At 42.1% G+C, this 17,514-nt stretch overlaps 2 protein-coding genes across 2 annotated transcripts; both read left to right on the top strand.

The window, feature by feature from the left end:
* The first annotated feature begins 367 nt into the window (after positions 1-367).
* On the top strand, positions 368-4,699 carry LOC106601553 (actin alpha cardiac muscle 1). Its single transcript, XM_014193859.1, has 7 exons — positions 368-516; positions 1,279-1,421; positions 1,622-1,946; positions 2,032-2,193; positions 2,776-2,967; positions 3,916-4,097; positions 4,354-4,699. Exons 2-7 carry the CDS (start codon positions 1,293-1,295, stop codon positions 4,495-4,497), a joined length of 1,134 nt encoding a protein of 377 aa, XP_014049334.1. The 5' UTR covers positions 368-516; positions 1,279-1,292; the 3' UTR covers positions 4,498-4,699.
* Positions 4,700-10,321: 5,622 nt separating this feature from the next.
* Positions 10,322-15,340, top strand: LOC106601560 (gap junction delta-2 protein). The gene is made up of 2 exons (XM_014193871.3): positions 10,322-10,927; positions 11,377-15,340. The coding sequence occupies exons 1-2, from the start codon at positions 10,857-10,859 to the stop codon at positions 12,221-12,223; spliced, it is 918 nt and encodes a 305-aa protein (XP_014049346.1). The 5' UTR covers positions 10,322-10,856; the 3' UTR covers positions 12,224-15,340.
* The last annotated feature ends 2,174 nt before the right edge of the window (positions 15,341-17,514 follow it).

The raw sequence follows: 17,514 nt of genomic DNA, 5'->3' as shown, positions 1-17,514 counted from the left end.
GTCTTCAATTGACAGGCTGTTTATTTCAGTCCTTGTATTCTAACCTGGTATTTGACATCTGTTGGAAACAGAGTTGTGAGTAGCCCAGTGGAGGCTGGTGGGAGGAGCTATAGGAGGTCAGGCTCATTGTAATGGCTGGAATGGATTACCTGGAACAGAGTCAAACATGTGGTTTCCATATGTTTGATACTGTTCTATTCATTACATTCCAGCCTTTACAATTAGCCTGTCCTCCTATAGCTCATCTCACTAGCCTCCACTGCTGTAGCCTATTGTCCGCTGACCCGCATTGTTTAGCTGCCCTCATCTTCCTCCCTACATGGGCGTCGGGCAAGGATGCCGCGCGCGGGACTCCCCTCTCCTCACCGTTCCATTAATGGGCACGCGCTTGTCAATGGTGCGAGGGCTACCAAATAAGGAGAAGGTAGCGCACGCTGTCAGAGTATAAATTGGCGCGTCCTCACAGCTCCTTGCCCCTGGTTTTACCCTCAAGGTCTAGCGCACGGTGCTGATCTGGTGAGTAGCGCTAGTTTCATCAGCTCTTCCTCTTGCGTCAAGAGTAAGAAATTACAAGTGTTTTGGAATGACCTCGGAGGACTACATTAATGCTAACCCGACTGGAAAGCTTGTGAATGGAATGCTCTCGTCCGCAACTAACCAACTGGCATCCCCTAACTGGAACTGCGTCAAAGATACAGATTTTTCACCATACACTAATTCTACGTTTTTCGGCTGCATACATTGTTCTTTTTCAATGCCCATTTATTGTCCCGCGTTTGACATGTGGTTATTGTATACAGACCATGGATAATAGATGGGGACATGGTGTGCCAAGTAACAAACGATGATGTAGTAGTAGGCTACTAAATTACCACAATGTGAGCTGCATTAACAAGTCAAAATAAGTCAAAATTGGTTGGCATGAAGCATTTGTACAAAAAGTCACTAACCATTAACCTTCTGAATTACAACCATAAATACTTGCTAAACTAGGGTCCTCTATAAAATGGATTGACTGAAGAGTAAATCATGTAAAATCAGTATATGATAGTTGCATCCACCCCTTATTTCTACTGATGTGATTCAACTAACAAACCTGCAGTAAACATTGTTCTAAAATATAATGCCCATAAATAGCCTAGTATTAATACTTTCATTTCAGTTTGCCGTAGATGCATAATTCATAGCTCAGTTGATTGGAGCGTGGTGCATTGATTGTGCCACATAGTCCAAGCTTAAATTCGTTTGCAAAATGACCATATTGTTCTACCGTTACAGTCAAAGCTGACACCATGTGCGACGACGAGGAGACTACGGCTTTGGTGTGCGACAACGGCTCTGGCCTGGTGAAGGCTGGCTTCGCCGGAGATGATGCACCGCGCGCTGTCTTCCCCTCCATCGTGGGTCGCCCACGTCACCAGGTAGAGTACTTCACCTAAAGCTGCTGTGTGAAAACCAAATAAATAGTCAATAAAAAGTGGTTAGATTATTATTGTCTGTAAAATCACAACATCACGTCGGAACCTTGGAGAGCCATGTGTAAATTCCACTCAGAGGCCATTTGATAGGCTATCATACTCATACGCCACATTGATTCAGACCTATCCTTGCGTTTTCTCAGGGCGTCATGGTCGGTATGGGTCAGAAAGATTCCTACGTCGGTGACGAGGCCCAGAGCAAGAGGGGTATCCTGACCCTGAAGTACCCCATTGAGCACGGCATCATCACCAACTGGGACGACATGGAGAAGATCTGGCATCACACCTTCTACAATGAGTTGCGTGTGGCCCCTGAGGAGCACCCCACCCTGCTGACAGAGGCTCCCCTCAACCCCAAGGCCAACAGGGAGAAGATGACCCAGATCATGTTTGAGACCTTCAACGTCCCCGCCATGTACGTGGCCATCCAGGCCGTGCTGTCCCTTTACGCATCTGGACGTACCACAGGTATGATGGATAGATGAGTAGTCTTCAGCCATGACCACCTGAAAGGTCTTGTCCAATGCTAACATGTATCACCACACTTTTTCAGGTATTGTCCTTGACTCTGGTGATGGCGTGACCCACAACGTGCCCATCTATGAGGGTTATGCTCTGCCCCATGCCATCATGCGTCTGGATCTGGCCGGTCGCGACCTCACAGACTACCTCATGAAGATCCTGACTGAGCGTGGCTACTCTTTCGTAACTACTGGTACGCACATGGGCAATATTAACCGCATGAGGAATGACAAAAAGCATGATATTTGGCAAAAATGATAAGCCATTGGGACCTCCCGAGTGGTGCAGTGGTCTGTGCCACTAGAGATTCTGGGTTTGAGTACAGGATCTGTCGCAGCCGGCAGCGACCAGGAGACCCATGGTGCGGCGCACAATTGGCCCAGCGTCGTCCAGGTTAGGGGAGGATTTGGCCGGCAGGGATGTCCTTGTCGCATCGCACACTAGCGACTCCTGTGGCAGGCCGGGCTCAGTGCCCGCTGACACGGTCGCCAGATGTATGGGGTTTCCTACGATACATTGGTGCAGCAGGCTTCCGGGTTAAGTGGGCATTGTGTCAAGAAGCAGTACGGCTTGGTTGGGCTCTCGACCTTCGCCTCTCCCAAGTCCGTACGGGAGTTGCAGCGATGAGACAGTACTGCAACTACCAGTTGGATACCACAAAATTGGGGAGAAAAGGGGGTACATTTTTTTTGTAAAACAAAATCGTAAAAGTAAAATGATATGCCACAAATATATTTTTCAATAACAATCAAATGCATCACTTGAAACCCAACAGCCGAGCGTGAGATAGTTCGTGACATCAAGGAGAAGCTGTGCTACGTGGCTCTAGACTTCGAGAATGAGATGGCCACCGCTGCCTCCTCCTCCTCCCTGGAGAAGAGCTACGAGCTGCCCGACGGACAGGTCATCACCATCGGTAACGAGAGGTTCCGTTGCCCCGAGACTCTCTTCCAGCCCTCCTTCATTGGTGCGTATTACTGATCTCCCCAGCCGTTGATATATTGCACATGGTTATCTTAAGTTGAGATAATCATTGTGTAGTAACGCATACGACTGCTGTGGATTAGTTTAGACTTCGTTAAGTCATCTATGTGACGTAGGGTAACAGAGCATATGCCTGTGGGTATTTTCACAGAGCAGAATCAATGAATTATCCTGATATCCAGATAGGCTTAACTAAACCCATATTCAGTTTGAGCTTTCATTCATATTTGTATTATATTTAAATCAAAGGTCTTTCTGTGTGTTAATATAAAGTTTTCTGGTTTAGCTGACTAACTTATTGATGCTGCTTTTGAAATACAACCCCAGCATGTGAAGCATGAGCTGTGAATGCTTGTTGAAATACCTACCATAACAAGAGCTTGCAGCTGGTGCTGAGGAGCTGTCCATTTCAGTACCTGTTCACAGCCAACGCTCTAGAGGTCAACTGCCCAACTACTGTATTTTCACAGTTGAAGGTCATAACAAGTGTAGCCTATTTCTCCAGAGAGAGCTGGCTCAGATGGAAAGATAACATCATTGAGGCATCACTACAGACCCGAGTTCAATCCCAGGCTGGGTCACAGCCGGCCGTGACCGGGAGACCCATGAGGTGGCGCACAATTGACCCAGCGTCGTTTGGGTTAGGGAGGGTTTGGCTGGCTGAGATTTCCTTGTCCCATCACGCTCTAGTGACTCCTTGTGGCGGACCTGGCGCCTGCAAGCTGACTTTGGTTGCCAGCTGGACGGTGTTTCCTCTGGCACATTGGTGCAGCTGGCTTCCGGGTTAAGCGAGCAGTGTGTAAAGAAGCAGTGCGGCTTGGCAGGGTCGTGTTTCGGAGGACACATGGCTCTCGACCTACGCCTCTCCCAAGTCCGTAGAGGAATTGCAGCGATGGGCAAGACTGATAACATCATTGTCCTTGGTAAACAGGTATGGAATCTGCTGGCATTCACGAAACTACCTACAACAGCATCATGAAGTGTGACATCGACATCCGTAAGGACCTGTATGCCAACAACGTTATGTCTGGTGGTACCACCATGTACCCTGGAATTGCTGACCGTATGCAGAAGGAGATCACAGCTTTGGCCCCTAGCACCATGAAGATTAAGGTAATGTTGATTTAGACATGCTGTTTTAGGATTGTTCTTTATTTTCAATGTTCTATTGCAATGTATTTCCTAAACGGTTTAGTGCTATGGGGCACAACTTTTAAACCCAAAAATGTAACAAAGTCAGCTGTTTTCTTGCCCATTTGAGAGAATGGTCAATTATGTAGATTTTATGCACATAAGAACAAATGTTTTTCACTTTATAAAACACCTTGCTATTAGGCCACTAACCAATGGCACTATCACTTGTTTGTAGATCATCGCTCCCCCTGAGAGGAAGTATTCTGTGTGGATCGGCGGATCCATCCTGGCCTCTCTCTCCACCTTCCAGCAGATGTGGATCAGCAAGCAGGAATATGACGAGGCCGGCCCCTCCATCGTCCACCGGAAGTGCTTCTAATCTCCATGGCCCCTCCTCCACCTTCTCCTCCGCCCCACAGTTACCTCTGCTCCATCTGCGCTCAACTTAACTTACAGCCCAGGCTCAGGCCCAGGCAGCCTTTCATGTATTGTCGTCATTGACCAGTTTGTTTACACTCAAGTGCAATTTATATGTGGATATGTATAGGTTTATAAATAAACGAGACCCGGGACTTGCAACATACCTTTTTGTGTCTCATTATGGCTTGCAACAGATACACTTCAGTTATCCCCTATAAGGATAGCCTATATGTTTTAGAGGTCACTTATAAATCATGTAGGGAGAGCATGTTTCTTAATCACAATCGCTTATAGCTTAAACCTATAGGCCTATATGACTCTTCAATGACAAAGGTGTCAGGAATGGCACTGTAAAATACCTTGTCCTGTACAGGTGAGCCAGTGGGGAGCATACATGCAAATCAAAAGCATCAAAGAAAAGACAGAAATTGACACTGCATAAATGAAGGACTTGGATTGGTGTGTTTTTGCCTTGTGTTTCATGGGCGTTGTGACTTGTGTATTGGTATGCAGTGTTTGCATTCCTGATGACCTCAAAGCCACCTATGTCTCTATTATTCAAGATCATGTGCTGAGCTTCCCCCCTCCCCTCTGCCTCTCCCTCTCTCTCTTACACACACACACACACACACACGCCTCCTCGTCTATCACATCACGTGATGATTCATTGGAAGGTTATGAAAGATTACAGCAGGGAGAGCTAAGGCATCTGATGATCCATTAAACATGCCTGTTCATTGAATAAAAACAGTCACATGATCGCTCACTCTAATCCATGCACCTTAGATCAGGCAATAGATTCTATCTGCAAAGGTACATTCTGTGTGTAAATATCGGTTCTCTTCCATACCAAGGGTCAAAAATTGGAATATTTTACAGAGCATTTTTGAGGCATTTTAGTTGCCTCATTAAACAATTCACTTATTAGGCATAGGCCTATCCTGCATTGTAATGCATGACATTTGGGGGGAAATAAGATTATTTGTATTTTATATTTTCTAATATTTATGTGAATATACAATAAAGGCTACTCAATTTAAAATTATTATTATTAGGCCTACCACTTCTTTGAAATAATCTGAGATATCACTGACAAATATTTGTGTGGTTGCATCTAAAAATAGCCTAATGTTAAGTCACGTGTACACGCTCCCTGCTCTGTAGTTGAATTGATCATATCTAAGGGCAAAACAGGCCTGTTTTGATGCCTTTTTTAAACCCCCACACACAGGCAGGCAAAAAGCTATTAGCAACACGGATGGCACTTTCACTTAGTCACAGTGTATCCACAGCAATATCTTTGCCCTGTGATGGAAACAATAGCTTTCCCAGTGGGCAAAACCTGGTTGAAAGGTCATGACTTCTTATTCTGGTCGCAAAGTGGTTGAAAAATTACATTTTTTTTATACGTCGTTTTACTGACCAGAATATTACGTATTTTTCTGAACATCATACGACCAGTTGGTCATAATTGTGACCTCTATCTGACAAGCTGATCATAATTCTGAGCACTATATTATGTGCTATATTATGTAGCCTACTGGTCATAGTTAAGACCTCATCATAACCTGGAAATGACCACCTGACTCCAGTTTATTACCTACTGTAAAAAGTATTGCCGAGGATAAAGTTGGATATTGAAAATATGGTTCATTACATTTCGATTTGTTTCCATAGTCACCAATTCAAGTTTAAATCTGCAACATATTCTTGCATTTAAAATAGATCAAGCAATGGCAAAAACAAATCTGCATCACAATTGTTTCATAATTCACCCACAGATATTACATATATGGAAAGACTGGGACACAGTTTATATAAAGTCAGATTATTTTATTGTATTAATGATTAAGAAGAGTGGTGTGATGGGTCACATCTGCAGTGAAGAGAATCAGCGGATTACAACAACAAAAGATTTAAAAAAGGATATTCCTGAAGATACTTTGTGAACTCAGCTTTCAAAGTTCTTGACATTTTCCGGATAGACTGACCTTCATGTCTTAAAGTAATGATGGACTGTCGTTTCTCTTTGTTTATTTGAGCTGTTCTTGCCATAATATGGACTTGGTCTTTTACCAAATAGGGCTATCTTCTGTATACCACCACTACCTTCTTGTCACAACACAACTGATTGTCTCAAATGCATTAAAAAGGAAAGAAATTCCACAAATTAACTTTTAACAAGGCACACCTGTTAATTGAAATGCATTCCAGGTGATTACCTCATGAAGCTGGTTGAGAGAATGCCAAGAGTGTGCAAAGCTCTCATCAAGGCAAAGGGTAACTACTTTGAAGAATCTCAAATATAAAATATATTTTGATTTGTTTAACACTTTTTTGGTTACTACATGATTCCATGTGTTATTTCATAGTTTTGATGTCTCACTATTATTCTACAATGTTGAAAATAGTAAAAATAAAGAAAAACCCTTGAATGAGTAGGTGTTCTAAAACTTTTGACTGGCACTGTACTTTGTGTCTTCCTCCAACACAGGGGTCAGGAGCATATTTTAGGACTTTCTGGAGGGCCCGCAACACATCAACCTCCTGAGTTTTCTGGCTTTTCAGGACCGTAAGCATAAAAAGAGAAGAAAATAAATTAACGATTGGCATAATGTGAATATGCAGGACACAGTAGTACAGAAGTGGGACAATAATTCATTGGTCATCAATTTGAAACATTTTAAGAGGATATTAAATTAGACAGTAGTTGGATAATGACCATTTTTAACTCATCTCTAAATGGTAAAGTTTTGTATAAACACACAGCTCTATAATCCGGAGGACATTGTTTGGGACAAAGAGTCCCCCAAGAAAGGTAAATGCAAAAATGTAATTATGTGTAAAGAGGCATTAAAAAGAAGGGAAAAAAATGTAATTCCTGCAACAAACATTAGAAATGGAAATGGCAAATCTCTTCCTCTTCTCTGCAACCTAAAGGGGTTCATTGGCTGCACCTGAGCACGTGTGTGAGTTTGATTGAGTGACAGGGAGAATGAGCAAGAGAGAAGTGGGAGAAACTTTACATGACTCACCAAGGGAGGTGTCTGTTGAATCAGGACACAAGGGTTTTGCACCTAAAAAAAGGTGAGTTAAAATAGGGTATTATTTGCTTTACAAACTTACTTTATATTATTAGAAGCAGTGCTATTTTAATTGGATCTACTTACACTACACTCTTCGTAAAAAGGGTTCCAAAGCGGTTCTTTCGGCTGTCCCCATAAGAGAACCCTTTTTGGTTTCATATAGAACCCTCTGTAGAAAGTTTAACCTGGAATCAAAAAGGGTTCTTCAAAGGGTTCTCCTATGGGGACAGCCAATGAACCGGTTTACGTTCTAGATAGCACCTTTTTTTTCTAAGAGTGTATGATCAGCCATTATGGGCAGCTGAATAGCATGTCTCTTGGGGAATCCAGTCTCAGTGAGACCTGATACAGAGAAAAAACTTGAATGATCATCTGCATAACTAGTACAAACCTAGCTCTTACAAAGCTGGCTAGTAGGAATCAAAACACATTGAAGATCAGAGTATCAAACAGAAAAAAATTAACATTTTACTGATAAAACTTGACTATGGATTTTAGGAGTCGTGGTTCAGCGCTTTCCTTTCCCTGGGATGTGGCAGAATAGGTCACTGGTAACTGAGTGGGTGGCCAAGCATCAGGACATTTACATGTTTCCAGTACTCTAAAGACTGAGACGAATCATCATTGACCATTACCTAAGGTCTTCACTAAGTTAGACTTAGCCTAGCAAGTACATTGACTATGTTGCCCCTCAGCAATCTGGCAGTCAGGCAGACATACGGAGAGAGATAGAGAGATCAACAGCAAAACATAGGCTATTTACATGTCTTAGTCAGCCGGCTGGATAACTTCTGTACTCTTTCCCTTTGTTCCCTCCTCCATCCTGCCATCCAAGCAAGAAGATTCCTGCAAAAAAGAGAATCAAGAATGAAAAAGGCAGTTGAGAGTTGTAAAGTTAGAATGCGTGAGGGGGAGCAGGGATAAGCTAAATGTATCATATGGTCAAATCCCAAATACACACAATACAAGGATCCCTGATGAATGATGAAAAACTTCATATTCATATGGGGGGGTACAAGTTTCAAGAATTAGGCTAGCTCATAATGTCTCTCTCTCTCTCACACACACACAGAGCAAGAGAGAGAGAACACACATACACACATGTTATTGTCATTAACTAAAATGATATCAAAATGTAAACTTACCATGACAATGGAAGATTAGCCAGAGAGCTAACATTAACATTAGCCAGCTAGCTAGCTAGCAACACTTTCCTTGACATTCTTCTCCCCAACAAACCGCTGCTTTACTTACAAAAATAAAACAAGAATGCAGGAGAACAGGGACTACCACCTAGCAGTCAAATCTTTTTTGTTGTTCCCCAGCACTGTTGTTGTGTAACCTAGCGGGCTCTTTGTCCCAATGAAGCAGTGCCTGCACGCAGAGATCTATTGCTGCTTGAAGCACAGATTCCAATCCAAGTTTTAGCTGGAACTGTTATGCCTACCTCCTTATTTAGCTAATGAAATTGTAATAAAATAACTGCAGGCATTATGTTAATTACTTAAAAGCTTTAACGGAAAATATAGAAATGTAATTTTCTCAGGGTAAATAAAATACATTAAAAGGGTCAAATTCAGGTGCAATAATTTTTGTAAATCTTTGTAGTAGGATATTGAAATAAAATAGACTTATGTTTTATTTGTTAAATTCTGAAAAGAAATGTAGTTAGTCATAATAGAACATTAAAATTGCATTCAGTGGAACAGAAGAAAATGTGCAACACAATGAACAGTGCAATTAACATCAACAAAATAGTAGTATTAACAGCCAACAGCACACACCAGACATTCATTAAATAACCATTATTTCAATTTCAGCTTTTAATGACCTAGCAAATTCTATGAATTGGAGGTGACATATCACAATTCCTAGTTTAAAAAAAATGTTGGTATTTCATCACCTGCAGAATAAAAACCTTGCCCTAATCCTGAAAAAGTTAGTCTGGGTGGATAAACTGAAGAGAACTCGGACCGAGTACCATTAGTCCTAGCCCATAGTAATGTGATTCTGCAAGGCTCTGGAAAATATGAATCCCCCCGAGTCCAAGTCCATGCTGAGTCTCCAGAAACTCAAACAGAATAGGCCCAAGCCCAAAGTGTTGACTGAGTACAGTATGCCAACGAGACCATAACCCGCTTTGGTGAGTGCTGCCAGCTGTTGTTTGCCAAGTATGCAAATCTGAATCATGCAAACCCTGCTGAAAAAGAACATTACCCAAATGTTGTATAATTGTAATGGTTCTAGTGTCTTATATGCAATGGCTGCATGGCCCACAAACACTACGCAAATGTTTATATAGATTGGTGTCTATTAATTGAGTAGCATTTAGATAACTGGTTAGTAGTTCAATTTCAACCAAAAAACAGATATCAACCAAAAAACGACATATTTTTTAATGATTTCTGATTGTGATCTGGTTATAAGAAGTCCCGACCAGATTTCAACCAGTAAAAGACGTCTTTATCACGTTTTATGCCCACTGGGTTACTAGGAGCACGGAGACTGTCACAATTACAGTAAAAAAAAAAGCAACAGGTAGGCCTATCTGCTTTAAAAGTGGCTCCGAATATCTGGGCGCCATGTCTTGACCTGCGGTTTTAGGTCACGGCGCATTCACAACTCTACCTCTGTCACACTGAGTGCGCGCAACCGGACACAGTTCGATCTGGCTCAGTGATTTTGATGTGTTATAAACTAGAAACACACAAGGTGCATTGAGGTTATCACCAATCATGTTATCACAGATTAATCTTGCGCGCTGTCCCTGGATTCCATTCGTCGAATATTGAAAATGAGAAATCCTGGTATTTTGGCGGCGCTCCACCAACCTGTCTGCGCGTGACGTAGGGAGGGGACTACTTAAAGGCGGATTAATGCTGGCAAGACATTAAATCCAACCACCCTCCATCCAGACAGTGCGCGACCCATCAACCTGATCTGAAGATCGAAAATAGGAGGGCTTATAGTAATCAGCCCTTCAGCTCCACAAGACAACGAGAAAGTGTGGCAGCGTCGTACCAGCGCTTGGGCAGAAGCACAGACCAATATTGCACAGCGCTGGAGAGAGGAGGGCGGGACAGCTGTGGGGTTGTGATCAATGCATTTGCCAGATAACCTCGGAGCCTCTGGAGAGTGATAACGACCAAAAACCCGGGGAAATATTTTCCACATATTCGGCAGGAGTTCGTACAGAGTGCCGTGGGCTCTCGCCTCCTCCGGATGAACAACAATGGGGGAATGGACCATACTAGAGAGGCTCCTGGAGGCTGCTGTCCAGCAGCACTCTACTATGATAGGAAGGTAAGAGCAAAACGTCAACTGGATTTGTAATAACTAGATATGCATGTTTTAATGGCTGTTGTTGGTGCTAGATAGGTGGCACTAACTGAGAAGCAGAGACTGGGCGCTATTGCCTGTCACGCTCACTTTACCAAACAAACGCTAGCAAAACATTTCAAAACACAATACAGATGATTATCAATGAGTAAATAATTCAGAGTACACAGAAATATATAACAATGGCGCACTGACATTATAAAAGCATAATACACATAGCATCCGAACCAAGCCCCGTGCTAAGAGCGAGCAGAGCGTATATCCCAGCAAAGAGCGTTCGTTTCAGCACTGGACAGCTCCCAAACACGCGCCTGTTTAGAGACACTGGACTCAATCTCCAGCCATTTTCACAAAATGAACATAATTTACTGACTCTATACTCATACATTGTTTGTTTGTTTGTTTGTTTTTAGGATCCTACTAACTGTGGTGGTGATCTTCCGGATTCTAATCGTAGCAATAGTTGGAGAGACAGTCTATGATGACGAGCAAACCATGTTTGTTTGTAATACCTTACAACCGGGCTGCAACCAGGCTTGCTACGACAAGGCATTCCCAATTTCACACATTAGATTTTGGGTTTTCCAGATCATAATGGTTTGCACCCCGAGTCTTTGTTTTATCACATACTCGGTGCATCAGTCGGCGAAACAGAAGGAGCGACGGTACTCCACCGTCTTTCTGACCCTGGATAAGGATCAAGATTCAATGAAACGAGATGACAGCAAAAAGATTAAAAACACCATTGTGAATGGAGTACTTCAGAACACAGAGAACTCCACCAAAGAAGCCGAGCCCGACTGTTTGGAAGTCAAAGATATCCCCAATTCTGCCATGAGAACTACTGGAAAGTCTAAAAAGAGTCGGCAAGAGGGTATCTCGAGATTTTACATAATTCAAGTGGTTTTCAGAAACGCGCTGGAAATAGGGTTTTTAGTGGGTCAATATTTCTTGTACGGATTCAATGTCCCATCGGTGTACGAGTGTGATCGTTACCCCTGCATAAAAGATGTAGAGTGTTATGTTTCCAGACCAACAGAGAAGACCGTGTTTCTAGTCTTCATGTTCGCGGTCAGTGGCTTTTGTGTGTTGCTGAATCTGGCAGAACTCAATCATTTGGGGTGGAAGAAAATCAAAACGGCGGTGCGAGGAGTTCAGGCGAGGCGGAAGTCCATTTATGAAATCAGAAATAAGGACTTGCCTAGAATGAGTGTGCCTAATTTCGGTCGCACTCAATCCAGTGACTCTGCTTATGTGTAGCACATGGAGAGAGTTCCCGATGGGACAATGTGCGATGTGTAAAGATTGAACCAAGATGAACACTGGATGATGACAGCTCCCAACGCCACATCCGTTTCATGACTTAAAAGCGTGGGCCGATTTTTTATTTGTTTATCTTTTAAGGACTCCAATGGCAAGCGTGGATTACACGTTTGTTCATTTATTTATTACATTGCACTGATGCAACTTTTTAGTAACGTTTATACTATGTAAAGCGCTAAATAGAGATCATGTCGACGTGTTCACGCATTTACTCTTTGTGGGCTGATCTACTGTACTTGAAGAGAGTAGGGTAAATTAAAATTGCACTAAGAGGTGAACACCCGGGAGCCAAACCTAACCCGATGCGTGACAGTGTTTAAAAAAAAAATTTAAACCGATTGTTGACACCAATCTATTTAAGCGACACAATACACCGGTTGACCATATGTTCGAGGGGAAATATTCTCCAGATTTATGTAGGCATATGCCTAAATATATAAATACATTTTGACTATGGATCGACCTAGTTGAAATACATTAGCATCATTCATATTTTTGTTGCCTGTGTTCGCACCACTGACCTTAACGTATGTAATCATTCCATTGCTATATAGCTGACTTGCAAAACAGTATCTGGTGGATTTGCTGCAAACGCTAACGTCTGTGACTTCCTTAATTTATAATACACCAAAGCGCCCACTGCTTTCATTTGTGAAAAGTGTTTTCTTGCTTTCGTGTAATTAAGTGCCATACTTGTACATAGACATATATATACATAGAAATATATAAATATATAATATTATTCATCATGAAAGCTAATTCCCTGCATGAATTATGCTAAATGCCGCCCTATTTTTTGCTTTAACTTGTTGTTTAAATGGATATATTACATTTTTCTCTATCTCCCTTTTTATTTGGCAAATGACTGGGAAATGAATAAAGTGCTAGTCTTTATTATATACGGGAAGAAAATGTTTCTCCACAATCATAATTGATCTCAACTCAAATAGCACAAATTGACCTTTTTAACAAACTAAGAATGGGCAATAAGTATCTGCTCTGGTGCTACGGTTTTTCACAGGATGGTTTTCAATGTAACCAAAATAAACCAGAAAAAAAACACCCTTTTCTGTCGAAAAATAAAAGTGGGATTCATGTACACCAGAAACGTGTGAGGTGCAATACTTTTCTGTCTGAAAGCTGAACTGGAATGTTAGAAGGATCCTATAGCTGCCCTGTCTAACCATGGTTTGGTTCAGTGAAAATGGCAATGTTTGCCACACACATCCATCCCATGAGAAAACCCCTATGAGCTCTTCCTTTGATGTTATCAGTGTCTGTTAACATGTGGGTGTGCTGTAATGCATTTCAATGGGGATGATGCTTCCATGACAAACATCAATACTGCATGTCCCATAACAGTGACCAGACGCAGCCCTAATGTGAAATGCATTCTAACATCCATGTACTGTCCCTTCCCAGTCATAGCTGACCCGACCATGACTGTTCACATGGCTGCTATACTGTTACTGACTTTGTGACCTTGAGCAGGAAGCTATTGGACAGACACACCCTACAGAACAGGGATGATTAAAACCTGATCTTCGTTGATAGAGGACGTTTTTGTCCACCCCTTCCCTCTTCTCAAGGAAGTGAGCAAAGGAGCGGCTCTGGCTGAAGGGAAGGTCGTGTGAGCCTCATGAAGGTCAGCAAGAAAAAGAGAAAGAGAAAAAAGAGAAAGTGCTGAACTGTACGCCCACACTCCAGAGAGAGAGAGGGAGGGGGAGAGAAAGAGAGAGAGAGGAGGATTCCAGGCTGACCATCTAGGATGATCTGAGGGATGGTAGGATGCAAGACTCTGCCTCTGCCAGGATGACTTGGCAAAGCCCAGAGAAATCGAAGTGTGTTGCACTCTGACATCCATCTCAAACTCAGCAGGGACGTGAAAATTGTCTGTAACTCAAGAACTCTGGATAAAAAAACAGAGGAAAAGTGCAGTTTGCCTACTTGGCCTCTCTCCTCCATCTCTCTTTATTTGTCTCTCCCTTCCCTATCTCTGAAAATGTTTACTGACCAAATGACTGTACAGGCCATCCTGTCCAATTCCACTCAGTTGTTTTCAACGCTTGTAAATCTCTTGGGTTTTCTTTCATTGAGAATTCCCAGTTATACAAGGCTGTTGTGTAAGGGATCCTACAAACAAAGACTATATTTTCACTGTATATTACTGTATATTTACTGTACATTTACTAAAGGGCCACTTGCTCTGATGCTGTGCTTGTGGTTTCCCTGCAATATTCATCCTGGTAATTTCACGGCTACTTCTAAATGCCCAAATTATTGGGTTATGTATGAATGCAATTATGCATGCTGTGTTGCATTTTCCATGTGAGCGTTGGGAGGCTTGGTTTAATATTACGTTGTACCTGTGCTGCTCTTTATTTCCTTTGTGCTCAGCTCGCTAGAGCCGGGCTAAAAAGGAAGAGGGCTTTTGACCAGAGAGATAGCTGGAGATAGCGACAGATGTAAGTGACTCTCCCAGTTCTATGCCATTTATCTTGTGCTCGCTTCAGCCCCCACTCTTGACAACAGTAGATACATCTGAGCAAGGACTGCAGCTATTTCAAGGATCCAAGACAAATGCTCAGGAAAACCACACATTTCAGCTGATTGCAGGTGCTTAAATATACAGGGAGGGAATTTTAGAGGACCATTTTATCTCTTAATCTCTCAGTCTTTGTCTAGAGAAACACCTCTGAATTAGAGAGAATCATCTCCCTGAGACTGTTATGGTCTGGGAGAGAGGAGAGGTGGTCAGTGTCCTGTCCTCATAAAATATCAAGCTCATTTTATTACCATCCATTACTGCTTCAGTGTAATTTCATCCTTCCTGTTCAACACTTTAATAAGGCTTTGCCGATAAAAAAAATGCACTGGTTACCATAAAAAAAATCAATACTCTTTTTCTCAACAACAAACCAAACCAAGCCTCCAACCCTTGACGTTTTTTATTTAATGCGCTGGTTCCGTATATGTACTGTAAGCGGAATGACTTTGAAAGACATACTGTGAATTAAATCCATTTTCTCACCAAGAGGAGAATACATTTGTTAAGGGTGTGCTGTCATTTCTTTCTCTTATGTTCTGACTCTCCTTGCTCTCCTTCTTTTCTCTACAGGAGGAATTAATCTTTAAGACAGCCATGTAGAAAAAACTCAGAGCTGGTTATTTTTCAAACGCTGAGTCTTTATTTTCTCTACTTGCTGTCTAGAAATATGAAGTCATTTGCTACATCCAAAGAGGATTTTATGTGGAAGAAGATCCAAACAACGTCAACATTGTATGGCACGGGCTCACAACTGAAATTCTGCAGAAGCACTCTTACACCTTATCATCAGCACAGCTGTAAATTCTTCTATATACTATAAAAGTGGGAAAGCCAATTAAATAATACACAGTTTATTTCTATGAATATTGTGTGTGCATATGTCTTGTACATTTGAAAGGGTGAGAGGGTCACCTATGGAGACGGTCCAAGACCATCACATTTAATTATAATGAATTATATTTTAGTCAATTCATTAACTATTGTTGCTTATAATTGACTAATGTATTCATGCATTATGCATTAATAAGCCTCCTTGACCCTGGTTTAATTCAATGACAGTTTAGTTCCAGGTCATAGACCATTGGCAAGACCACTGGGAGACAGACGGTGGTTTACAAAGTGGGATACCAGCAATGTATTATTTCTGGTTGGTGAGCGAGGCCCATGAGAGAAAACTATTTGTCAGATATATTTGATGCACTGTGCAACCATAGTGAGGGACATTGCATCAGTGCCCTGTCAACATACAGTACATCCTTACAGATACAGTATACTGTATTCATTGGTCTGGGCTTTGTCACATGCACCAAATACAACTGGTGTAGACTTTACCATGACATGCTTGCTTACAAGCCCTTCCAAATGATGCAGAGTTAAAAAATAATAAAATAGTAACACAAGAGGAATAAAATAAAATAGACAAGAATGGAGCAATATACAGGGAGTACCAGTACCAGATCAATGTGGAGCTATATACAGGGAGTACCAGTACCAGATCAATATGGAGCTATATACAGGGAGTACCAGTACCAGATCAATGTGGAGCTATATACAGGGAGTACCAGTACCAGATCAATGTGGAGCTATATACAGGGAGTACCAGTACCAGATCAATGTGGAGCTATATACAGGGAGTACCAGTACCAGATCAATGTGGAGCTATATACAGGGAGTACCAGTACCAGATCAATGTGGAGCTATATACAGGGAGTACCAGTACTACATTAATGTGAAGCTATATACAGGGAGTACCAGATCAATGTGGAGCTATATACAGGGAGTACCAGTACCAGATCAATGTGGAGCTATATACAGGGAGTACCAGATCAATGTGGAGCTATATATAGGGAGTACCAGTACCAGATCAATGTGGAGCTATATACAGGGAGTACCAGATCAATGTGGAGCTATATACAGGGAGTACCAGTACCAGATTAATGTGAAGCTATATACAGGGAGTACCAGTACCAGATTAATGTGAAGCTATATACAGGGAGTACCAGATCAATGTGGAGCTATATACAGGGAGTACCAGTACCAGATTAATGTGAAGCTATATACAGGGAGTACCAGATCAATGTGGAGCTATATACAGGGAGTACCAGTACCAGATCAATGTGGAGCTATATACAGGGAGTACCAGTACCAGATCAATGTGGAGCTATATACAGGGAGTACCAGTACCAGATCAATGTGGAGCTATATACAGGGAGTACCAGTACCAGATCAATGTGGAGCTATATACAGGGAGTACCAGTACCAGATTAATGTGAAGCTATATACAGGGAGTACCAGATCAATGTGGAGCTATATACAGGGAGTACCAGTACCAGATTAATGTGAAGCTATATACAGGGAGTACCAGATCATGTGGAGCTATATACAGGAGTACCAGTACCAGATCAATGTGGAGCTATATACAGGGAGTACCAGTACCAGATCAATGTGGAGCTATATACAGGGAGTACCAGTACCAGATCAATGTGGAGCTATATACAGGGAGTACCAGTACCAGATCAATGTGGAGCTATATACAGGACTCCAGTACCAGATCAATGTGGAGCTATATACAGGGAGTACCAGTACTAAATTAATGTGAAGCTATATACAGGGAGTCCCAGTACCAGATCAATGTGGAGCTATATACAGGGAGTACCAGTACCAGATCAATGTGGAGCTA

Source organism: Salmo salar, chromosome 01, assembly GCF_965601325.2.
Source record: "Salmo salar chromosome 01, fSalSal1, whole genome shotgun sequence".
Taxonomy (NCBI): Eukaryota; Metazoa; Chordata; class Actinopteri; order Salmoniformes; family Salmonidae; genus Salmo; species Salmo salar.
The sequence above is the reverse complement of the archived record's forward strand: the minus strand, read 5'-3'. Positions and strand labels throughout refer to the sequence as shown.

Coding starts and splice junctions, on each gene's coding strand:
- LOC106601553 (XM_014193859.1), top strand. CDS start 1,293: ATGTGCGACGACGAGGAGACTACGGCTTTGGTGTGCGACAACGGCTCT. Junction 2,968..3,915: donor CTTCCAGCCCTCCTTCATTG/GTGCGTATTACT, acceptor CTTGGTAAACAG/GTATGGAATCTGCTGGCATT. Junction 4,098..4,353: donor CTAGCACCATGAAGATTAAG/GTAATGTTGATT, acceptor ACTTGTTTGTAG/ATCATCGCTCCCCCTGAGAG.
- LOC106601560 (XM_014193871.3), top strand. CDS start 10,857: ATGGGGGAATGGACCATACTAGAGAGGCTCCTGGAGGCTGCTGTCCAG. Junction 10,928..11,376: donor CACTCTACTATGATAGGAAG/GTAAGAGCAAAA, acceptor GTTTGTTTTTAG/GATCCTACTAACTGTGGTGG.